Consider the following 25,412-nt stretch of genomic DNA (forward strand, 5'->3'; position numbering starts at 1 on the left):
CTTAGACTTTTGTAAGCCTCAGAGAAGCAGGTAAGGGCTGTTTATAGATCCTCCTTTGAGTGTGCAACTATAGCACGATCATCTGCATACTGGAGTTCACTCACCATTGAAGTAAGTCATTGGGCACTCGTCAAGAAGATGCAATGTAGTCTGAAGTTGACTATATCTACATCATGAGTCATTAGAGAAATCCCATTTGAAGAGTGACAGGCCGCACAATTGCCCTATCCTATTCAAAACTGGTTCAAGGATGGCCACAGGTGCCTTGGCAGGTCAAAACCTGGTGGGCAGATGGTGGGGTTGGTGATGAGAGAGTGATTAATGACTATTATCGCTGACCACCTATTATGCCAAGCAAATTCCACCATCATGTCCAGTGGTGGCATAAGTGACCATAGGGCCCTTCATAGCCTCCATGGATAACCAAGTGGAGAATAAATGGCTGGGCTTCTCTTCCCCTAAGCCAGAGATAGACTCCTCCAGACAAAAGACAAGGATGTACAAATAGAGACATTTAGTAGTGTGAATATTTCCTGAATATTTGGTTCCACAATATAAATTTCACTTAACCGCAAACATCAGCCTGTTCCCCCATCCCTTCTGTTAACTAAACAAGAATACCTTCAGCAAAGGAATAAACAAGAGTACTAGCCTAATGAAAATAAACAGTCTATTAACAGATTAAGGAACTCAATGCACATGTGAAAGGTCCAACCATTACAGTTTATTTCCTGAATTGGGCCAGCAGTGCCAACAATCCCTATGAAAGAGCAGGACACTTTTGGAATGTTCAATGAACATGAAGAGTTTGGGATTTATAGCTGTACCTGTGGCATTATTTATTAATTCTTGGACTTCAAGAAGCAGGAAGCCCCCAAAGCCTCCATCATTTCAGCAAAAATTAAGGAAACATTCTTCTGTGCATTGGATTCAGGAAGTTGCTTTTGGAGGCAGTAATTTTACAAGCCATACAATAAAGTGTAGAAGTGATGAAAAAAATTAGAACTGGAACATGTTCCTGCTGTATATTTTACTGTTTTCATCACTGCATATTTTAGGGCCATATTCAAGCTCTCACTTCCACTGGTCACTAAAATATTGCACAAAACTGTACTAAGGTGTGGGAATGTCTCTATTGAAGCATTTATCCATTAACTCACACATAATAATCCTTTTTACTATCACATAAAGAACATTATCATGATTAAAACATAATCATTTATTAGTCTTTACCATACCACAGTATGAGAGTTACCACCATTATTTCCTATTCTAAGAATAAAGAAATAGAATGGACAAATGGATACCATGCTGGCTTTCTAAAAGGCTGTCAAGTGATTAAAAAGATGAATCAAGATTAATTGTGTGATTAATCGCACTGTTAAACAATAGAATACTATTTATTTAAATATTTTTGATGTTTTCTACATTTTCAAATATGTTGATTTCAATTACAACACAGAATACAAAGTGTACAGTGCTCAATTTATATTTATTTTTGATTACAAGTGTTTGCACTGTATAAAGACAAAAGAAATAGTATTTTTCAATTAACCTAATACAAGTACTGTAATGTAATTTCTTTATCATGAAAATTGAACTTGCAAATATAGAATTATGTACAAAAACTACATGCAAAAATAGAACAATGTAAAATTTTAAAGCTTCCAAGTCTGCTCAGTCCTACTTCTTGTTCAGCCAATCACTCAAACAAACAAGTTTGGTTACATTTGCAGGAGATAATGCTGCTCGCTTCTTGTTTACAATGTCACCTGAAAGTGAGAACAGGCGTTCTCATGGCACTGTTGCAGCCGGCGTCTCAAGATATTTACGTGCCAGATGTGCTAAAGATTCATATGTCCCTTCATGCTTCAACCTCCATTCCAGGGGATATGCATCCATGCTGATGACGGGTTCTGCTTGAAAACCATCTAAAGCAGTGCGGACCAACGCATGTTAATTTTCATCATCTGAGTCAGATGCCACCAGCAGAAGGTTGATTTTCTTTTTTGGTGGTTCAAATTCTGTAGTTTCCGCAAGACTTCTGAAAGCATGCTCCCTACCTTGTCCCTCTCAGATTTTGGAAGGCACTTCAGATTCTTACGTCTTGGGTCGAATGCTGTAGCTCTCTTTACAAATCTCACATTGGTACCTTCTTTGCATTTTGTTAAATCTGCAGTGAAAGTGTTCTTAAAAAGAGCAACAAGATATGCTGGGTAATCATCCAAGACTGCCATAACATGAAATATATGGCAGAATACGGGTAAAACAGAGCAGGGGATGTACAATTCTTGCAATGCCAGCTAAAAAAGTTCCATGCGAACGCCTGTTCTCACTTTCTGGTGGCATTGTAAATAAGAGGACAGCAATATCTCCTGTAAACATAAACAAACTTGTTTGTTTTAGTGATTAACTGAACAAGAAGTAGGACTGAGTGGACTTGCAGGCTCTGAAATTTTACATGGTTTTGTTTTTGAGAGCAGTTATGTAACAAAAAAAATCTACATTTGTAAGTTGCACTTTCAGGACAAAGAGATTGCACTACAGTACTTGTATGAGGTTAATTGAAAAATACTATTTCTTCTGTTTATCATTTTTACAATGCAAATCTTTGTAATCAAAATATACACTTTGATTTCAATTACAACACAGAATACAAGATATATATGAAAATGTAGAAAAACACCATCCAAAGTATTTAATAACTTCAATTGGTATTGTCTTGTTTAACAGTGCAATTAAAACTGCGATTAATTTTTTTAATCACGATTAATCGTGTGAGTTAACTGTGATTAATTGACAGCCCTACTTTCTCATTAAAACACTGCAGAAGGCAAAGATATTATCTGTAAAATCAAACACATTTTCCAAAATCACTGGGTATATCCCCTTTGATTGGTTTTACTGTAGATTCAACCACAGATTCAGGGAAGCCAGGTTCTTCCAGGGCTACTTACTGGGAGCAGCTCAGCATAGGTGTATTTTCTGTCTGTCTGGGACTTCAGGCATTTTGTATCATCAGTAACAGCAGAGAGACGAATCATGTTGCTTCCCACTGATTTTGGCCTGGACTCACAAACAAACAAAAATGTTTGATAACTGCTTAAGAAAAGATTAGGAATGTTTAGTTTAGAGAAGAAACAAATAAGAAGGAACATGATGTAGGTGTAACAAAATAGTGAATGGTATGGAGAAGATAAATTGAGCATTACTATTTAGTTTGTCTTCTTACAGAAGGAGCAAATAAACATTCAATGAAACTGAAAGGCAACAGATTTAAAACTAAGTTAGAGGAAATATATATATATATATTTTTTACATAACACATAATTAACCTGTGGAATTCATTCCCACAGGTTATCATGGAAGCCGAGTGCTTAGAAGGATTAAAAAAAGATATGTATGTGCCCAGTCAGAACATTGACAGTTACATCAGAAAGGATAATAAATGTTGCTCATCTAAATAAACCTGCTCATCTAGGCTTCCATCAGCCCCTGCATACTTCCCTGGACAAAGCCCTCATGCTCCTGGGCATAAGCAAACCACTAACAGCTAGAGGTTAGGAAGAAATTTCCACCACAGGCAGATTAAATCAAAACTGTGCTCTTGTTAGCAGATTATTGTATTAAATTAGTGGGCAATAGAAAAGTTGCATTCCATTAAAACAATGAGTATCTTAAGATTTTTGTAAAACCATGTTAAATAGTTGAGAAGTATGGGATTTATAGATGATACACAAGAGATTTTTGCACCTACCTTTTTCTACGAACATCAGGTTTACTGGTTACGCTGTAGAAATCATCCTTTGTGATGGTTCCACTTGATGGCAGGATAGCTGACAATAATCTGGTAGCTCTCTTAGAAGATAAATTCATCACATTTGTTTTTAATAAGGTTGTGGGTGAGCTGGTTTCATTTCTCTAAAGGAATAGAAAAATAGAACAACTCAGAAACAAATTTCCCCACCTTTGTTCTTTCTGATGCTCTCCAGTTAAAGGTTTCCATTGACATCAGTGACTTTCTTTCCAATCACAATATGTACAGAAGATCCAAGCTTTTTTCATCATCCATTAATAACTACAAAGCATTAAAAGTTGATAGCAGAGGGCAATATTTCACCCTCCGTCTTTACATAAAATTCCAATTAACATCAGTAAGATTTCTGCAAATGGAATGAAGATACAGGAGAATATGGCATATCTTGTTTAACATGACCCATATTAAACAAATAACCCAAACAATCAAGATCCTGCAATTTTAATGTAACCTTTTTTGTCTCTGTAGCTCCTGATTCCAGATTTGATCCAAAAGACACGGAAACTCCAAAACATAGCAGATAGACATTGCACAGGGAAGCAGACAACTTATGTAGGGGGAAGCTGCACATTATTATACTATTCACCATAAGGGGAAAATGTGGGCATACCCGGGGTATGGCCAGTAGACTCATACACACAGTGCAGATGCAATCTACTAGTCCTTTCTTTTCCCAGTGGTGGCACCTGCTCATCTAGATTTCCATCAGCCCCTGCATACTTTCCCGGACAAAGCCCTTTTGCTCAAACTTTGCTCACAGGACCAGGATTTGTTCCTTAATGAACTCTAAGGATGCCGATGAAGATGAATGGCAGCAGATGAATGTCCTCTAGTTTACAAATCAGTTGAGATGTGCAGAGGATAACTTAGAATTATAAACGTTTTGCAAAGCTCTCACAAAACCTGAGACCACACAAAGCTCACCTAGTTTCAGGCTTTCCTATAAACTCAGTTATCTGAAGCCAGGTTCACAGAAAGTTTTGCTAAAATGCAAAACACTTCCAAGTAAATCTGGGCCAGTATAGGGCTATGCAATGAAACTTCACTATCTATGAGTTTGAAATGAAAACAGGTGAAAATTTGTTCATTTCCATTAAGACTGTGAGTTCATTCAAAATCCAGACTCAGTGAGTATCTCAAAAGATCCAATCCCATGTCTTAAAAACAACAACCAGAAAAATGTTTGCATAAATCCCTATAAAGTGAAATCTAGACGTTTCTTTAAATTTTAATTAAACAGCTGAAGCCGTTGCAGTAAACATCAGGCCACCAAGATTAATTTAGACCATAGTGAACCATCCATTTCCATTAATTACTAATCTTTTAATACACATAGATATTAAAACTGCATTCTAACAATTATTTCAATAAAAATATTAGAGATGGGTTTGAACTCAATCCCTGAATCAAAACATCCCTTATCCTTGGGAGTATTTGAAATCTGAACTGTGATCTGGATTCACAATGTGTAAATAGCTCCTATCTTGAGACCTGATCCTGAATGTTGCTGAGTACATGCAAATTCCGTTGAAGTGACCTCTCATCTTCAGGCCCTTTGTGATGAGCTGAGTCAAGAACCCTGATCTCGCAGTGTACAAATTCTAGTATATTAAAATCCTATCTAGATCTGAGTTTTGTAGCTTGAGACCATCCCTAGAAAAAATATCACAGCTGGCTGTTCTGACTAAACAATTATAATTTGAGAGGCAGTGGGCCAGATTCTGCTCTCCGTAACACTAGTAAGTGTGTATCCAAAGTAACTTAATTGAACCAAAGGAATTACTCCAGATTTATACCAGGATACTAGAGGGCAGAATCTTACTCTCTAGCTGTTATGTAATCAATGAAATTTGAAATTTTCAGCTAAATCTGCTCTCAGGTATATCCATGTGGCCCACTCAGGGGCAGCTCCAGGTCCCAGCATGCCAAGCATGTGCTTGGGGTGGCATGCCGTGGGAGGCACTCTGCCGGTCGACGGGTGAGGGCAGCAGGCAGGGTGCCTTCGGCAGCATGCCTGTGTGGGGTCCGCTGGTCCAGTGGCTTTGGGGACCTCCTGCAGGCATGCCTGCGGGGAGGTCCACCGGAGCCGTGGGCCCCGGCGACTGGCAGAGCGCCCCTCGCAGCATGATGATGTGCTTGGGGCAGCAAAATGTCTAGAGCCGCCCCTTGGCCCAATGACATCAATGGCGTTGTCAGAGTTGTAACTGTGAACAGAAATTGGCCTGCAGTTTGTATTGGAGCTACTGTACAAAACCCAGTAGCATTCTACTGCATTTTATACATAGATTTTAGATGAAACAAGCTTAGACTAACTAGATCTGACTCTATAAAACTGACTCAAGGAATGAGGACCAAATCCATGTCCCTTTTACTTCAACAGAACTTCTGCCGTTAACTTCTGAGGGTTCTTGTCATGCCTACCTGAGGATGGGAAGGTGCTATCCTGGAATGCAAGATTTAGCTCTCAGTGGTAACAATGTCACCATTTGTGGGTAAGGATCAATATCGTTCTTGGTCTCTCGTGAGAGGTGTGCCACTGCTTCAACTTTGCACTGGCAGTTTGTACTGCAGCTGTATGAGTGACACAAAATCTGGGACCCCTGGAGGGGGGGGAAATACATACAAGTAGACTTTGTTCAAAACACAAACTATTGGACTAATGTGACATTACTACATCAATGTATGGTTCTATTAATAACCAGAGTGAAAGACCAGTCAACAGAAAAGATAAATTACCTCTAAAACCTCTAAATATATAAGTGACCTATTGCCTAAATACGTTAGAGTTCTAAATGGCATACTATAATACAGCTGCTTTTGTTTATGAGACTGCAATTTACATTCAATCTAGCATGCTATGCCTAGTCTGTAAAAGAGAATGGAGCCATGAGACACCCAAACTACAACTCCCATGAGGCACTGTGGTAGCAGGAAGTAATTTGTAGCTTTAGCTCATGGGTGCAGAGATTCACTTTTTGGGGGGTGGAGGAAGGGAGGAAAATGAAAAAAAAATGACTAATTATACTTTGCAAACTAGATTAGAATCTGCATAATCTACTACAGCAGGAAGGAGAACAATTAATATGAAGACAGATGATTTACTGTGAAGTCCTTGAGAGAACAGCCTTTGTAAATCAAAGCTAAATAAATAATAGTATTCAGCTCTATATAACACTTTTAATTCTCAAATCTACAGTAGAGGCAAATATAATTATCCACATTTAAACTTTTAACAGCAGTGCAGTAAGCAGGCTTTCAAAGTTACCGCAAGACAGCTATTAATATTATGTATAACAGAGGTCCAAGCAGGGCCGGCGGTTGCATTTAGGCGGCTTAGGCAATCACCTAGGGCGCCAGCATTATTAGGAGGTGGCATTTTGCTGGAGGGGGCGGCAGGCGGCTCCGGTGGAGCTGCCGCAGTGGTGCCAGCGGAGGGTCCGCTGGTCCGAGGCTCTGGTGGAGCTGCTGCAGTCATGCCTGTGGACAGTGGGCTGCTTGCGCGGCTGCAGTAGACCTCCCGTAGGCACGACTGCGGTAGCTCCACTGGAGCCGCGGGAGCAGCCGACCATCTGCAGGCAGGACTGTGGAGCTGGGGGACCAGCGCGCGGGGCGGCGAAATTTACAGTTGGACCCAGGACCGGCGCGGGTTTGAGCCTAGGGTGCTCAAACCCCTAGCGCCGGTCCTGGGTCCAACTGTAAATTGTCAGGGTCACACTCTGCATAGATTTATATTATGTGCAACACCAACGATTTTAGATGGGCTGTACAGGATGTAGCTTAATATGGAGCTTGACCCTGAGTCTCAGATCTCTCAAACAAAAATTTGCGGGGCCAAGATCTGCTATCACTTGTGCTAACACCAGCTCCATGGGGTTGTACCAGAGTAAAGGAGGTTAGAATTTCCCCCACAACTATAGCAGTAGTAAAGGGAGTAAACATTACAAAAACAATGACTTCAGAGTTCATCTTCAGTTATCCCTACCAGTAAAGAAGTAAAGGTTTCACTACTTCAGGCTGAATCCATTTTAAGTGTCTTGTATTCCACTGGTCTCCAAGTAGCAGGTCCAGTTTGAATAAGACTTCTGAGTTGAGAAAATAATCGCCACTGCTCACTAGATAGAGTTTTTTCATTTTATCAAGCTGTCTTGAGTCAAAGAAAAAGATACATATTACTTCCTGCACATATTATAAATTCCAAAGCCAGAAGGGACCACTGTGATAATCTAGTCTGATCTTCTGTATAGCACAGGCCATAAAACTTCCCCAAAATGATTCCCAGAGGACATCTGTTAGAAAAATATCGAATCTTGATTTAAAAATTGTCAGTATTGGAGAATTTACCACAATCCTTGTTAAATTTTCCAATGGTTAATTACCATCACTGTTAAAAATTTAAACCTTATTTCCAGTCTGAATTTGTCTACCTTCAGCTTCCACCCATTGGCTCATGTTATACTTTTCTCTGCTAGACTGAAGAGCCCATTATTAAAATTTGTTTCCCCATGTTGGTACTTATACGGTACATCTACACTTACAGTAGCATGTAAGTACAGACACTGCACACCCACATAGCATGGGTATATAGGTGCTGGAATAAAATTTATAGTGGGGTGCTGGGAGCCATTGAACCAAACTGTAAACCCTGTATATGACGGAAACCACTTCAAGCCAGGAGGTGCTACTGCACCCCTAGTTCCAGCATCTCTGCATGGGTATAAATAGCAGTGTAGACAGTGAGCCATAGCTTAGCCAAGCAGAGTAGAGAAGAGTGCCCTACATGTCTGAACTCCCAGAGGATATACCCTACTCATCTCTCTACATGCCCAAGCAGAGCCTCCCAAGGTATTCCGCTATTTGTATCAGTGTAGTGTCCTGCTGCCTACTCGCTGCTGGAGTCTTTCCCCACCACAGTGAAAGGCGCCAGCACTGGCGAAAGGTTCTGGCAGCTCCCTTATGCCAGAGCCTTTCTCCAGGTGTAGCTACATACCACAGTGACAAGTATGGATGCAGCTTGCCTTTCACTGTGGCATGTAGCCCCACTTGTAGTACCTGTGTTCTGCATGCTGCCATAATCAAGTCACACCTTAACCGTCTCTTTGTTAAACTAAATAGATTGATCTCCTCAAGTGTAACAATAAAAGGCATGTTTTCTAATCCATTAATCATTTTCTTGGCTCTCCTCTGAATCCCTTCCAATTTATCAACATCCTTCTTGAATTATTGACACCAGAACTGGACACTATTCCAGGTGAGGTCACACCAGGGCCAAATACAGAGTTAAAATAACCTCTTTATTCTGTGACAGTCTATACTGTTATACTTACCACTTTACAAGACGGTGATAAATTTTGTACAACTATGCCTTGTGAGGTATCATTTGAAAACTCATAACCTGCTGAACACAATTGACATGGTAAAATATAACTATATATCAGTGTTGATGTACATCAGTTTCTACTACATAACATTGCTGTGACATACTCCAAGTTTAGGAAAAGTAGTCCCAAACCAGTACCAACCACCAGCAGGTTCTAAAGAGCTATCACCTACGTAAGCAGCCATCCTCCGGCAGGCTTGTGAATAAGAAATGTATATTTAATCACAGGGACAGTTCAAACCTCAAGTCCACAAGAAACTGTTTGTCATCTGCACCCCAGCTGGGAGTAATCCTCAAAGAGGGGAGAGTGGTATAAGAATGAGAGACAGTGGCCTCCACATCACCCCTCTCTTTTCCCATCTCTGCTCCCAGCAGCTACAATGCTTGAAAGACAAAGAAACATCTTTGAATTGGGAGAGGGCCCCTGGCTGAAGGCTTTTCAGCCAGTACAGATGCTGTATATGGTGAGACAAAACCCCTTTGCTTTTAAGTTCACTTAGCTTGTAAATAAGTATTAGCTGCTTTTTATTCTTTATTTTCTTTTTATAACCAATCCTGATTTAATACATCACACTTGTAGTCCTTAAAAATCCATCTTCCTGTAGTTAATAATTATCTTATTGCTTTATCTTAACCAGTGTTTTTGGATTAAAGTGTGTGGGAAATTCCATTTGAGATAACAAGGATGGTGCATTATCATTTTCCTTCGATGAAATGACAGACTTTCTATGAGCCTGTACTGTTCAGAAGGTACTGAGCAGCACAGGCGCTGACTTTTGTTTTTGGCGGCGAGTGCTTGCTCCTCTCCACCTTTTGTGTGAGCGGTGGGCAGGACCTCATGGTGGAAAGAGGCCGAGTGGGAGCAGGGCCACAAAAGATAAATCCAGCCCTGCAGGTGCAGAGTACCGCCTACTTTTTTCTGTGGGTGCTTGAGCCCCGGAGCACCCACAGAGTTGGCTCCTATGCTGAGCAGTAATAAGACACACATTTCTGGGGGGGACAGGGCGGGACTAGGAATTTGCAGGTATTGCCCTGTATGTAATTCATGAGTGACAGGTCTGAATTCTCATATATTTAGCTGGGGGTGAATTTGCATGCGTGAAGAACATAAGAACATAGAACGGCCGTACCGGGTCAGACCAAAGGTCCATCTAGCCAGTATCTGTCTACCAACAGTGCCCAATGCCAGGTGCCCCAGAGGGAGTGAAGCTAACAGGCAGTGATCAAGTGATCTCCTCCTGCCATCCATCTTCCATCCTCTGATGAACAGAGGCTAGGGACACCATTCTTTACCCATCCTGGCTAATAGCCATTTATGGACTTAGCCACCATGAATTTATCCAGATTCCCTTTTAAACATTGTTATAGTCCCAGCCTTCACAACCTCCTCAGGTAAGGAGTTCCACAATTTGACTGTGCGCTGTGTGAAGAAGAACTTCCTTTTATTTGTTTTAAACCTGCTACCTATTAATTTCATGTGGTGACCCCCTAGTTCTTGTATTATGGGAATAAGTAATAACTTTTCCATTATACACTTTCTCCACATCACTCATGATTTTATATACCTCTATCATATCACCCCTTAGTCTCCTCTTTTCCAAGCTGAAGAGGCCTAGCCTCTTTAATCTTTCTTCATATGGGACCCTCTCCAAACCCCTAATCATTTTAGTCTGCCCTTTTCTGAACCTTTTCCTAGTGCTAGAATATCGTTTTTGAGGTGAGGGAGACCACATCTGTACACAGTATTCGAGATGTGAGCAAACCATGGATTTATATAAGGGCAATAATATATTCTCAGTCTTATTCTCTATCCCCTTTTAATGATTCCTAACATCCTGTTTGCTTTTTTGACCGCCTCTGTGCACTGCATGAACATCTTCAGAAAACTATCCATGATGATGCCAAGATCTTTTTCCTGATTTGTTGTAGCTAAATTAGCCCCCATCATATTGTATGTATAGTTTGGGTTATTTTTTCCAATGTGTGTTACTTTACATTTATCCACATTAAATTTCATTTGCCATTTTGTTGCACCAATCACTTAGTTTTGTGAGATCTTTTTGAAGTTCTTCACAATCTGCTTTGGTCTTAACTATCTTGAGTAGTTTAGTATCATCTGCAAACTTTGCCACCTCATTGTTTACCCCCTTTCTCCAGATCATTTATGAATAAATTGAATAGAATTGGTCCTAGGACTGACCCTTGGGGAACACGACTAGTTACCCCTCTCCATTCTGAGAATTTACCATTAATTCCTACCCTTTGTTCTCTGTCTTTTAACCAGTTCTCAGTCCATGAAAGGACCTTCCCTTTTATCCCATGACAGCTTAATTTATGTAAGAGCCTTTGGTGAGGGACCTTGTCAAAGGCTTTCTGGAAATTTAAGTACACTATGTCCACTGGATCCCCCTTGTCCACATGTTTGTTGACCCCTTCAAAGAACTCTAATAGATTAGTAAGACACGATTTCCCTTTACAGAAACTATGTTGACTATTGCTCAACAGTTTGTTTTTCTATGTGTCTGACAATTTTATTCTTAACTATTGTTTTGACTAATTTGCCTGGTACCAATGTTAGACTTACTGGTCTGTAATTGCTGGGATCACCTCTAGAGCCCTTTTTAAATATTGGCGTTACATTAGCTAACTTCCAGTCGTTGGGTACCGAAGCCGATTTAAAGGACAGATTACAAACCATAGTTAATAGTTCCGCAACTTCACATTTGAGTTCTTTCAGAACTCTTGGGTGAATGCCATCTGGTCCCGGTGACTTGTTAATGTTGAGTTTATCAATTAATTCCAAAACCTCCTCTAGTGACACTTCAATCTGTGACAGTTCCTCAGATTTGTCACCTACAAAAGCCGACTCAGGTTTGGGAATCTCCCTAGGCTGTAGGAACAGTCCAGGAGTGGATATTCTGACACCAAAGCAGTGTAAAAAGGATGCCAGGCTAGAGAATTAATGGGACACAGCTGTGCAATGGCCCAGATTGTACCCTAGGTAATGTCACATACACTTACTCAAGATTCTCCTGTTTACACCACCAAGAAGTACATTAGCCATATTGACCACAGCATCATGCTGGGAGCTCATGTTCAGCTGACTATCCATCACAACCCCCAAATCATTGTTTACTTGCAGCCTGCTTACCAAGCGATCCAGATTGCTCTGTATTAGTGATCTGTCCATTCATTCCACTCCCCCAATTTTTGGGTCATCTGCAAACTTTATCAGTGATGATTTTATGTTTTCTTCTAGGTCACTGATAAAAATGTTAAATAGCATAGGACCAAGAACCAATCCCTATAGGATGCCACTAGAAACACACCTGCTTGTATGATGATTTTACATTAACAGTTAAATTTTGAGACTTATCAGTTGCCCCGTTTTAATCCAGTTAATGTGTGTCATATTAATTTTATATGTTTCCATTTTTTTAATCAAAATATCACGTGGTATCAAGTCCAATGTCACACAGAAGTCTATATTACATCAACATTATTACCTTTATCAACCAAATTCATAATCTCATCAAAATATCAAGTTCGTTTGCCAGAATCTATTTTCCATAAACCTATGTTGACTGGCATTAATTAATAACCCTCCTTTAATTCTTTATTAATTGAGACCCAAAGCAGCCACGGCGTTATCTTGCCTGGGACTGATGTCAGACTGATAGCCCTATAATTATCCAGGTCATCCCATTTACTCTTTGTAAATATTGGCACAATACTAGCTTTCTTTCAGTCTTCTGAAACTCCCCCTATGTTTCAAGACATATTGAAGGTCAACACTAATAGTCCAGTGAGTATCTTAGCCAGCTCTTTTAAAACCCTTGGATGCAAGTTGTCTAGACCTGCTGATTTAAAAATCTCTAACTTTAAAAACTTCTGTTTAACATCCTCCTAAGATACTAGTGCAATGGAAAGAATGTTATCATCATTATATGATGAGACTACATCATCTGTTTTTCCCTGAATACAGAACAGAAATATTTATGCACACTTCTGCCTTTTCCACATTATTATTATTGATAATTCTACCATTTCCATCTAGTAATGGATCAAAATCATTATCAGGATTCCTTTTGTTCCTACAAAATTTTAAAATCTCACTCTTATTGACCTTAACTCTTTAGGCGTGATTTCTCCTATTGTCACTTTGCTTATCAGTTTTCCACAATTCCTGTATTCTGATTTATATTCATTACTATCAACTTCCCATTTATTATATATTATTTTTTAAAGTTTCCTTCATGTCCCCTCTAAACCAGATCAGTTTTTAACTGTACAGTGTCAGGACCACAGTATGGGTGGCCTGGTGTAGGGGTTTACATAAGATGCATGCAGAGGGTCCAGTTACCAGAAATCAGACCTGTTTGGAATGTCAGAAGATCAGAATCAAGAGACAAACCAGAGAGCAGAGACCAAGAATCAGTTACTGTGAGTCTGGCCACCAGGAGATCAGGTTTAGTCAATGGAACCAGAGGGCAGAACCAATTACCAAGAGTCAGACTAGGTCAGGATACCAAGATCTTGTGCACAACACAGTCCTCATGGCCTTGTATGCGCACTGGTTGGGGATGCTATTAGGTCCTGTATGGAAAAGAATTCTTGGTACAGGGTTTCAGGAAGGATATGTGAAATACGAGGTGGACCTTGAGAGACTGGGGTAGGTGTAGTTCAGTGGTGACCAGGTTAAGTTGTTGGTGGATTCAGTCAAGGCTAAGGAACTGAAAGTCCAATTTACATAAGAGTCTATTTGTGCAGAGGTGCTTCCTTGAGATCCACACTATTTGTCCCACAGAATAAGTGGGGCCTGACTGATGATGTTTGTCTGCATGTCACTTCTAGTTGGCTTTCACTTTTCCAGGTGACCCCTTCCTTCTTCCTGCACCAAGTCCAATGTGATTGGGTTAGAAGTCATAGGTAACTGTAAGTGGAATAAGAGGTGGTACTCATAGATGGCAAAAAAGGGACTTTTTACTGTGGAAGCATGTTCTGTGTTATTGTATGCAAACCCCACATAAGATAATAGTGAGGACCAGTAATCGTGATGGTGGTTAATATAACATCATAGCTATTGCTCTAAAATCTGATTGACTCTTTCTGTCTGGTCAGTGGACTGAGGGTGGTGGGGTAAGAAAGGTGTGGCTGGATCCCCAGAAGACATAGGGCCTCACACCAGAATTGGGCTGTAAATTGTGATCCATCAGAGGTGATGTGATTTAGTAGGCCATGTGTGGTCACCAGCAAAGAAAGGGGCTGTACTGCAGCTGGTTAGGTGCAGTGCTGATAACCCTTACTAGGAAACAAGGTAATACGGCCTAGTGGCTGGAGTCAATAAAGTTGCCCTTCTACACAGGCCTGCATGGCCAATGGTTCGAGTCAGTAAAGTGGCCCTTCAGCTCAGGACAGCATGGCCTAATGGCCAGCATCAATAAAATGACCCTTCTGCTCAGAGCAATGCAGCTTAATGACCAGAGTCAATAATATGGCCCTTCCATTCAGGGCAGTGTGACCTAATGGCCAGTGTCAATAACGCAGCTCCTTCTGTTCAGGGCAGTGCGGCCTGATGGCTGGAGTCCATAAAGCAACTCTTCTAGCCAGGGCAGTGTGGCCTAATGGTCAGTCAATAAAGTCGCATCCCTCTGTGGGGTTGTGTGGCCTATTGGCCCACTGGGGAAGTGGGTCGCCACTCAGGGATGTGTGGCATCCTGGGTAGGGAGACTCGGGCCCTCCCTGCTGCTCCGAACCCCAGCCCAGGGCCCTGGTTACTCGCCACGAGTTAGCAGGGATCCTCCTGAAACACACTGACTGGGTTCCTGGTTCACCCAGCAGAGGCGAAGGGGAGTGGCTTCCTCAGCCTGCAATGCACAGTTAACCCCTGCAGAGCTAGGGTGAGGTAGGTACACCCTGTCACACCATGACTAATCCATAGTTTGCCCGTCTCTTCAGTAGACTAATACAGGGCATTTTGGTGAAGTGGTCTGTACCATAGAGATCATTATGAACCTGTTAGACTCTGGTAGCTTCACAACAAAATCCAATGTAATAGTGGCCCAGGGTCCAGATGGAGAGTCTAGAGGTTGGAGTAGACTGCAGGGTTTGTGGAGCAACATCTTGGCTTGAGTACACACATTGCAGGATACTATGAAAGCCTGTATTAGGGGTGCATTTGGGGCCACCATCAAAGATGAGTCAACAATTGCTGAGTTTTAAAGTGGCCCAGGTGTCCCGTCAGGGCGAAGTCATGGCATAGCTGTAAGGCTTCCACTCTCATCTTATCTGGGGGAATGTAACTGCATTTATTCATGAACATGACCCCTCCGGAATGTCATGTGGTTCCGTCAATGGCAGCTAGCTTGTGAGGGTGGAATTTTTGAGGCAGAATGAATCAGTCGTGACCAGATTCCGGCAAAAAGTTGCAGGTCTCGAGGATGTGGGCCAGTTCCAGGCTAGGTCCATGTGGTTCAGAATCAAAAACTTGCAAATGGCATTGGATCGGCCATCTCTTGTTATGGGGTCAGTATGTGATGGTGAAGATGAAAAGAATAGAGCCACTTGAGTAAACCCGGAGCTGTCATTGGTATGTGGCACCCTGGGTTGGGGGACTCGGGCCCCTCCCTGCTCCTTTGAGCCCCAGCCCAGAGCCCTGGCAGTGGCAGGGTTACTCACCACCAAGTCAGCAGGTATCCTCCCAAATCATGCTGACTGGTTCCCCAGTCCACCACTGAAGCAAAGTCTGAGCCCCCTGGACTGCTCATATCCTAGGGATGGTCCTTCCTATGCAATGGTCCACGGTTCCTATGGATCTCTGGGGTCCTCAGGCGATGTAGCTCCTCATGACACAGCTTCCTCTCTGGGTTAATCAATCAGTCTGGAATCTGTCTAGGGCTTTGTGTGCCTTGGCTTTGGGATCAGGACCAGTAGCAGCTCCCTGGAGAAGGCCTGCCGGTTGCATCCTTTCCCTTCAGCAGCCTGCCCAGACTGAACTAGGCTGCTTCCTTTTATATCTTGCTCCAGGCTGAGCATGCCCAGCAGAGGTGAAGGGGTGTGGCTTCCTCAGCCTGCACTGCAACAATTAAACCTTGCTGTGCCAGGGTGAGGTAAGTACACCCATCACAGTGTCTTTGGGAGAGTATGGCCCTGATTGCCATACTAGAGGCTATCGGCTTCTACTAGAAAACTCATATTGTATCCAGGTGGGCCAGTATTGGTGCAGTGGTAAGGCAAGTTTCAGCTGATCGAATGCATGCTGGGTTTCAGGGGAACCACTGGAACTGGGCATTCCTTTCAGAGCAGAACAGTGAGGGGCCCAATTTATTCTGAGACATGTAAGATAAACAGCTGACAAAAATTCACAACCCTAAAGCATTGCAAATCACAGGTCATGTGAGGGTCATCCAATTATGAACAGCCTGGACCTTGTGTGGGTCCCAGGGCCGGCTTCCAGGGGTTTTGCTGCCCCAAGCAGCCAAAAAAAAAAGCCGCGATCGCTATTGCTATCTGCAGCAATTCAGCAGGAGGTCCTTCGCTCTGAGCAGGAGTGAGGGACCCTCCGCCGAATTGCCGCTGAATACTTGAAGTGCTTCCCCAGTCCGGAGTGGCCGCCCCAAGCACCTGCTTGATAAGCTGGTGCCTGGAGCCGGCCCTGGTGGGTCCATATTGATTCCTGTGGGGGATCAGGATATTCTATGATAGCCCAGAAATTCTGTGGAAATCTGGTCAAACACATACTTCTGAAGCTTAGTCTAGAGTCTGTACTACTGTAAATGCTCCAGGACCACTCAAATGTGATTAGTGTGCTGCTCAGGACTGTCTGAGAAACCAAGATATTGTCTAGATAAACCACTATATATTGGTCCAGCACATTCCAGAACATATTGCTGCTAAACTACTGGACGGTAGCCAGGGCATTAGGCCTGAACCGCAATCACCAGATATTCAAAATGATCATAGCACATTTGGAAGGCAGTCTTCCATTTATCACTTTCCCTAACACATATGAGGTTATAGGCTCCCTGGAGGCCCAGCGTAGTAAATATAGGGACAGCCACATGCGATCCAGTAAACTCAAGAATCAGGAGCAGAGGGTATTGGTTCCTTGTCGTAATTTGATTTACGATGTGACAGTCAACACAGAGTCTGAGGACTGCTGTCCTCTTTTCTGTCTAAGGGGACTGAGGCACCAGCTGGTGATGTTGATTTGTCAATAAACCCTTGGGCCAGACTCTCTGAAGGTATTCCAGAAGTGTGGTCAATTTAGGTTCAGGCGTGGTGTAAATCTGCCTGAACAGCAATTTTGCCCCCAGGTGGTAATTCTACGGGGCAGTTGTAGGCCTGATGTGGGGGAAGGTTTTTCACATTCCTCTTTTCAAACACATTTTTCATAATTCTAGTATTTATGGGGAAGTTCCGATGTAGCTCAAGGGGGTGCCTCGGCCAGGGCCATCACTTTTGCCTCCACTCCCCTGGCAGGTCCAAATGCTGGGACTGAATTTGCCTGCACTGATAGTGCTGTTAACAAAATGCAGAAGGGAAGATGATTTCTTGTTTTTGCCAGTGAATTAGGGGATTATGATGGGTCAGCCAGGGAATTCCAAGGATCAGGGGGAAGTGTGGAGAATTAATTGAATTGTGTTATGCAGGGGCAGCTCTAGGTATTTGCTGCCCCAAGCACTGCAGACAGGCTGCCTTCGGCAGCTTGCCTGCGGGAGGTCCCTGGTCCCGCGGATTTGGTGGCGCTCTTGCGGGAGTCCGCTGAAGCCGGGGGACCAGCGGACCCTCCGCAGGCATGCCGCCAAAGGCAGCCTGACTGCTGCCCTTGCGGCGACTGCAGAGCGCCCCCCGTGGCTTGCCGCCCCAGGCACGCACTTGGTGTGCTGGTACCTAGAGCTGCCCCTGGTGTTATGGTACCCCTAAATGCTGTTTTCAGAAGGGCTGTTTCCTCAGTCACAGGGACTGAAGAAAGAGGCAACCCATCAGTAGTTTCTATGAGGTCTGCAACTAACTTGTATTGCAAAGCGATTTGTAGTAACCAGACAGTTGTGACATCTATGAAGTTGTCAGCAACTCCTGAATTGACAAGAGCCCATTGGACTGGAATCCATTGTTCTATCTTGGGAATGTGCAACTGAACAGGTACCTGAAAGTGAGGGACATCCTGACATGGTGCACAATGTGTCCCAGTCAGACTGAGATGGGGGGGAACTTCTTTCCTTTAGTGCCCAGGCCCACCCCCTTAGCACGGGCCACCTCTTTTCCCAGACCCTTCAGGGCTTGTGTGAGACAGTTCTAAATAGAGTGGCCCGATTTTTCACAATAGAAGCATATATGTGTGCCAACAACGACATATTCTGTCCTTGTGGTGAGCCACCAATGGGCAATATCCACCTGCGTCTGTTTGGTGCAAAGTGCAGGCATCAAGGGAACAACATGCAGACAGAGATGTTGCAGGAGCCCCTTTTTTCTTCCCTTCTTTCACACAGCTGGTTATCTATATGAATGGTGAGATCCATGAAGGCATTTAAACTCATGGACATCTCTACATGGGGCAATCTCATCTTTTATTACTTCCCACAGACCCCACCAAAACTGATACAGTTGCACTGCCTCATTCTAATTCAGTATCTGCCTGTGAAAGTGCACTGTATAGGTAGCCGCTGTATCCTTCCCCTGCCAGAATTTCCTCAGAGCAGTCTTGACTGTTCAAGCTTGGTGCAGATCATCCAATATTACTGACATGGACTGGAGGAAAGCATTTCTGTTAAAAAGAACCAGGCTATCATTCTCCAGCAGCGGGGAGGCCTAGTTTAGTACTTCTCTCATTAGCAGGCTGATAGGCAAGCTCACACTGGACAAATCAGAGTTGTAGGTCTGGGGACATGTCAAAAACAAGTCACGACATTGGTTAATGAAGCTGCAGAACTGCTGGCAGGACCCATCAAAATATTCTGGAAGGGGAACCTTAGGACCCTGTTCAGGGCGGGGCTTTTCAAGGAGTGCACAAAAGTGTGGCATTTTCTCCACACAACTGGTCTACTTGTACCTGGAGTAGTTGGTTCACCATGTCAGCTTTATGACCTGATCCTGGAGGGCTTGATTAGCCACCTGAAGGCGCGCGGCTCACTCAGGTGAGTCCAGTGCTTCCAGAGGCAGTGACTGGGCTGCTGAATCTCTTCCTCTCACATTGGGCCCACTCCTGTGGGTTATAGTGGTCTGTAAAAGCAGTCAGGGCTGCAGCATGGGCAGTCTGGTCTATGGATTAGAGCTGAGTGCAGGCCAAGGGCCAGGAGCCAGTTACCAGGAATCAGGCCAGGTTGGAATGCCACGAGATCAGAATTGTGAGAGAAACCAGAAAGCATAGATCAAGAGTCAATTACCAAGAGTCAGGTTGAGTCAGGACACCAGGAGGTCAGGTTAGGGTGACAGAACCAGAAGGCAGGAAACAGGAAGCAGTACCAAAAGTCAAGCTGAGTCAGGATACCAGGAGATCAGGATCAGATGAGGAAACTGGAAGGCAGGAACCAGGAGGCAGTTACTAAGAGTCAGGCTAAGTCAGAATTTCAGGAGGTCATTATCGGAGGGTTGGAGCAGCTAAACACCAGACCAGCAGCCCACAGACAACTTCCTGTTTCCTCCTCTGTCTTCAATAGGCCTATAAAAGCACCAAACAGTCAGCCAGTGGCACAGGAGCTGTAGCACAAGTGCAGCAAACAAAGCTGTAAACAAGGGAGTTTGGGAATGGGAGTGCAGGGTTCTGGTTTTGTTTTGGTGTTGTTGGTTTTTTGTTTGTTTTTCCCCTTGACAGGAATTTAGGCAGTAAAGGTACAGAGGCAGCAGTAGTAATGACCAAAGCCATGGAAGAATCATAGAATCATAGAATATCAGGGTTGGAAGGGTCCTCAGGAGGTCATCTAGTCCAATTCCCTGCTCAAAGCAGGATCTAACCCCCAACTAAATCATCCCACCCAGGGCTTTGTCAAGCCTGACCTTAAAAACCTCTAAGAGAGGAGATTCCACCACCTCCCTAGGCAACCCATTCCAGTGCTTCACCACCCTCCTAGTGAAAAGTTTTTCCTAATATCCAACCTAAACCTCCCACAGTGCAAACTTGAGACCAATAGTTTTAGTTTTATCAGCTGGTACCACTGAGAACAGTCTAGATCCATCCTCTTTGGAACTCCCTTTCAGATAGTTGAAAGCAGCTATCAAATCCCCCTTCATTCTTTTCTTCTGCAGACTAAACAATCCCAGTTCCCTCAGCCTCTCCTCATAAGTCATGTGCCCCAGACTCATAATCATTTTTGTTGCCCTCTGCTGGACTTTTTCAATTTTTCCACATCCTTCTTGTACTATGGGGCCCAAAACTGGACACAGTACCCCAGATGAGGCCTCACCAATGTCGAATAGAGGGGAATGATCACATCCCTCAATCTGATGGCAATGCTCCTACTTATACAGCCCAAAATGCCGTTAGCCTTCGTGGCAACAAGGGCACACTGTTGACTCATATCCAGCTTCTCGTCCACTGTAACCCCTAGTTTCTGCAGAACTGCTGCATAGCCACTCAGTCTCTAGTCTGTATCAGTGCATGAGATTCTTCCATCCTAAGTGCAGGACTTTGCACTTATCCTTGTTGAACCTCATCAGTTTTCTTTTGGCCCAATCCTCTAATTTGTCCAGGTCTCTCTGTATCCTATCTCTACCCTCCAGAGTATCTATCAGTCCTCCCAGTTAGTATCATCTGCAAACTTGCTGAAGGTGCAGTCCACGCCACTCTCCAGTTCATTAATGAAGATAGTGAACAAAACCAGCCCCAGGACCGATCCTTGGGGGACTCCGCTTGATACCAGCTGCCAACTAGACATGGAGCCATTGACCAATACCCGTTGAGCTGACAATCTAGCCAGCTTTCTATCCACCTTATAGTCCAATGAATATGACCAGATGTGGAAGCTGCAGGATGTACATGATGCTAGAGCAGGTACCTGAAAATAAATTAATATTGTACGCAGTGCCACTTGATAGAACTGATGAAAGAGAAGATCCGAGGCTTGGAGATGCAGATGGAAACTATGGTTTAGTTTTGAGGGGTGGTTGAGCAGATGATGGAGCAAAGGCAGAGGAGGCTGAAGGAAAAAGTCAAGACTTGCAAATGCAAACTGGACTGAAGAACTCTGAGGGGAGACTGCTGGGTGAGGAAAGTGGCCAGAGGAAGCATGTGACTACAAGAGGAAAAGACCAGCTAGTGAAGGAGAAATAGAGCTCAGGAACAGGTTTGCTGAGCTGGAAAATGAAGAAGGGTGTGGCAGGCAGTAACTGATGGTGGGAGGGCAAGGAAGAATAGAAGTGTGGCTAGTCCTATAAGAAGAGGGGAAGAGTCAATGGAGATACCCAGAGTTCAGAGCCTCAGGAGGATACAGGATAACTTGCAGAAGACTGCAAGAGAGAATAAAACACAAAAGGATTTGCAGCCAGAAAGAACAGGCAGATGGCTGGAGAATCACACCATCACCAGGAAAAGGCAGGTTTACATGACTGGTGACTCTTACTAAGAACAGACAGGCCTGTCACCAGAACTGATTCGGAGAACAGAAGGGTGACTTATCGGTTGGGAGCTAAGATATGGGATGTGGACCTGAGGCTGAAGAGGATCCTCATGTGAGCAGGAAAGAATCCACTGATTATCCTTCATGTGGGAACAAATGACACAGCTAGATTCTTGCTGGAACATATCCATGGAGACTATGCCAGCCTGGGGAAGACACTTAAGGAAATAGAGGCTTAGGTGATCTTCACTGGGATTTTGCCTGTCCCTAGAGGAGGAGAACGAATGTGAGACAAGATTATGATGATCAACAGATGGCTCAGGCAGTGGTGCTACAAGGAGGGCTTTGAGATGCTTGACCACTGGGAGGCATTCATGGATAGAGGACTGTTCTCGTGGGATTGACTCATCCTGGGTAGGGAGGGAAACAGACTTCATGGATGGAGGTTGGCACAATTCATTACAAGAGCTGTAAGCTAGGAACTCAGGGGAGACCGTTGGGAGATGCTCATGTAATCTCCATGCCTGATTTTAAGATTGAGAGGGAGGAAAATCAAGTAAGAAAGGATATAGCAATGAAGAAAGGAACAGCAGTGGGTAGGAGCATGGGTATTAAGAGAAAGGATAGTGCTGATACCAGTCAGGTAGGTGATATTGACAGTAATATGACTGTACCCAATTGGGCGAGGAATGTGGGTGAAGCCAAGATGCAATAGTTAAGATGTTTGTACACCATTGCAAGGAGCCTGGGTAACAAAATGGAGGAACTAGAACTACTGGTATAGGAAGTGAAACCAGATATGACAGGGATAACAGAAACATGGTGGAATAGTAGTTATGACTGGAGTACTGGTATTGAAGGGTCCTTGCTGCTCAGGAAAGACAGAAATAAAGGAAAAGGTGTTGGAGTAGCATTTTATATTAATGATAAGGTAGACTGTAAAGAAATTAGAAGTGATGGAACGGATAAGGCAGCCTGTTTGGGCCAAAATCACTTTGAGGAAGAAAGCTACTAGAGGTTCCCCTAATATAGTGCCTGGGGTGTGCTACAGACCACCAGGATCCAGTTTGGATATGGACCTCTTTAATGTTTTTAATTAAATAAACACTACTGGGAATTGTCTGATTCTGGGAGACTTTAACTTCCCATGTGTAGACTGGAGGACAAGTGCTACTAATAACAGTAGGGCCCAGATTTTCCTGGGTGTGATAGCTGACAGATTTCGTCACCAAATAATTGCTGAAACAACACCTTTCCTGCACTCCAACCCCTTTCTCTGAGCCCCCTCCTGGAGCCCAAACCCCCTGCCCTGAGCCCCCTAACCCCCTGTCCTGAGCCCCTGCCTTGCCCCACACCCCTCCTACATCCCAACCCCCTGCACTGAGCCCCCTCCCACACTCTGCACCCCTTCCTGCACCCCACTCCCTGCCCTGTGCCTCCTCCTGCATCCCATACTCCTCCTGCAACCTGCACTCCTCCCGCATCCCAGCCCCCTGCCCCAACCCTACATTCATGGCCCTGCATACAATTTCCCCACCCAGATGTGGCCCTTGGGCCAAAAAGTTTGCCCACCCCTCTACTAGATGATCACAATGACCTTAAAGTTTATGAGCTGATTATCCCATTTCCTAGTGAGATTTGGAGATCTGTAGCAGATACCAACTAATACCACATCTTGTGCTTTATCAGTTAGGATACTGTTCTATAAGCAGCCAAGATCATGTTCTTTCAAGTAATCAGTGACTCAGAAATACGCACTACCGTTTTTTACATAAAGTGCCACTCCCCTTTCCCTTTTGCCCACTCAGTCTTTCCTAAATAAGCTATAGCCATTGATATTAACATTGAATCATAATTGGCATGATTCATTCCATTGAGCAAACAGCTGTCATTTTGGAAATATATTTTCAAACATTTCTAAATAGCAGAAGCCAAAACATTTCTATTACCATTAAACCCAAGTTTTGTACAGAATAAATGTCCCTATTGGCTTAGGGCAGGGGACCTAAATTTAATAAAGCTTAGGGAAGTGTGTCATACTGTATGCCCTGCTTGTGACTTTAAAATCTTACATTTATAGAGTATCTTTCATTCTGTTTTCATTAAGACATTTATTCATATTCAGTTTTATAAAAAAAAAATCTTTTGTATAAAGCTTTAATTTTCACCCTGATTCTGAACTCACACTAGTTTTGTAAACATATAACTCAGCCAACTTCAGTGGTTATTCCTGAATTACCCTTGTATTAGTGAAATAATCAGAATTAGAACCATTGTGTCTGCATTATTCACCCATATCCATTATGCATGGGTAATTCTAAATGTTCATAAACAACATTTATCTAGCCTTCTTTATAAGCATTAAAAACAACGGGAAATACCTTAGCTGCCTTCTAGTGTCCTTAAGGACCTTTAGTCTTTCAATGTCCATCCAGAGCCACCAGTACCTTTCACCCAAAGTTCCTTTTATGAACTTCTTGAATCTTTCAAACTCATTTCTGTTTCCAATATCATAAGTTCTGTGACTGGTACACCAGGCAGCCCGACTGTCTGTGACATCACTTTCAGACCTTGAACTTGAACTCACTTCTTCAGTCTCATGTTTTATGCAATGTCCTTTGGAGTCTAACTTGTTGGACGGAGAGATATTCTGAGAAGTAGGTGGCGCTGCAGCAGTAGCAGAAAGTTGATTATTTGATAACTCATGTATAAATACTTTGGACAGTTTACTGAAGTTCATATCAGTCTTGTTCTTAGCGGCCGGTTGTCCTGTCAGTTTTGAAACTGATTCATTCACTATGTACTGAATATAAGCTGATGTAAACTCTTCTAATGTTTGAAAAGCTGCCATTTCCTGTCTACCATCGTATTCCAGATTTTCTTTCTCCTCAGGACCATTCTCCCATTTCTGATCTAGGTATACTCTTAACATAGCGTGGAAAGGAGTGTCAGCAATGGATACAGAAGTGTCAACCTCTGCACTTTTGGATCTCCCTCTAACATTGCTAGTTTTTGCAGTTTCTGTCCTCTGGGGGAGGGGGAGACTCCTTTGGCTGTATTCCATATCCAGGCAATCCACTCCTGCATTAAATCAAAAGAGATCATTGAAAAAGCTCTCAGATTCAAAACTGTTCTCCTGCCACACAGAAACAAGTTTTCAAGTTACAAAAATTGGAACGTATTTGCATATCATTGTTGACAGCAATGGAAAGTACCATACTTCCACAGTTGGGATCAGCAAATGTGCTTGAGCTGCAGCTACCTTGCAATGAACAGGAGGGGTCTTCTGCCATAACGTTCTCTGCGAGAGCCCCTTGAGTCTGTGAAACTCACTCTCCACTCTGGTCCACCAGATCCCTGCATTCTCAACCGTCCGACCCCAACACATTCCAAGGCAACCTACCTTGCCAGCAGGCAGCACTCCACCAACTGGCATCCCAACCCATAGGCACCTCCACCCCCAGGGAACCTATTAAATATCTGGTCATGCTGCTAGGCCCATCTTTTCTCCTATGCCTGTGGCAAGGTGGTAGTTTGAGGTGGGAGGTGTTTTTTATTTAGGAGCAAGAGGGAATAATAAATGGTAGCTGTTTATCTACCTATGATGGAATGGAAAGTGTATTACTTGTCATATTGGAAAATGGCATGAGTTTATTGATTTTAA

General features: G+C 43.3%; 1 protein-coding gene across 1 annotated transcript in view; it reads right to left on the bottom strand.

Annotated features, from left to right (window-relative positions):
• The window catches only part of RGS22 (regulator of G protein signaling 22), a 116,950-nt gene that overhangs the window by 54,531 nt on the left and 37,007 nt on the right, over positions 1-25,412 (bottom strand). The window contains 7 exon segments of the mRNA XM_030553569.1: positions 2,958-3,066; positions 3,758-3,921; positions 6,239-6,261; positions 6,264-6,326; positions 6,329-6,417; positions 7,800-7,961; positions 24,130-24,829. Of these exon segments, the coding sequence (XP_030409429.1) occupies positions 2,958-3,066; positions 3,758-3,921; positions 6,239-6,261; positions 6,264-6,326; positions 6,329-6,417; positions 7,800-7,961; positions 24,130-24,829 (1,310 nt within the window).

This window comes from Gopherus evgoodei, chromosome 2 (genome assembly GCF_007399415.2).
Source record: "Gopherus evgoodei ecotype Sinaloan lineage chromosome 2, rGopEvg1_v1.p, whole genome shotgun sequence".
Lineage (NCBI taxonomy): Eukaryota > Metazoa > Chordata > Testudines > Testudinidae > Gopherus > Gopherus evgoodei.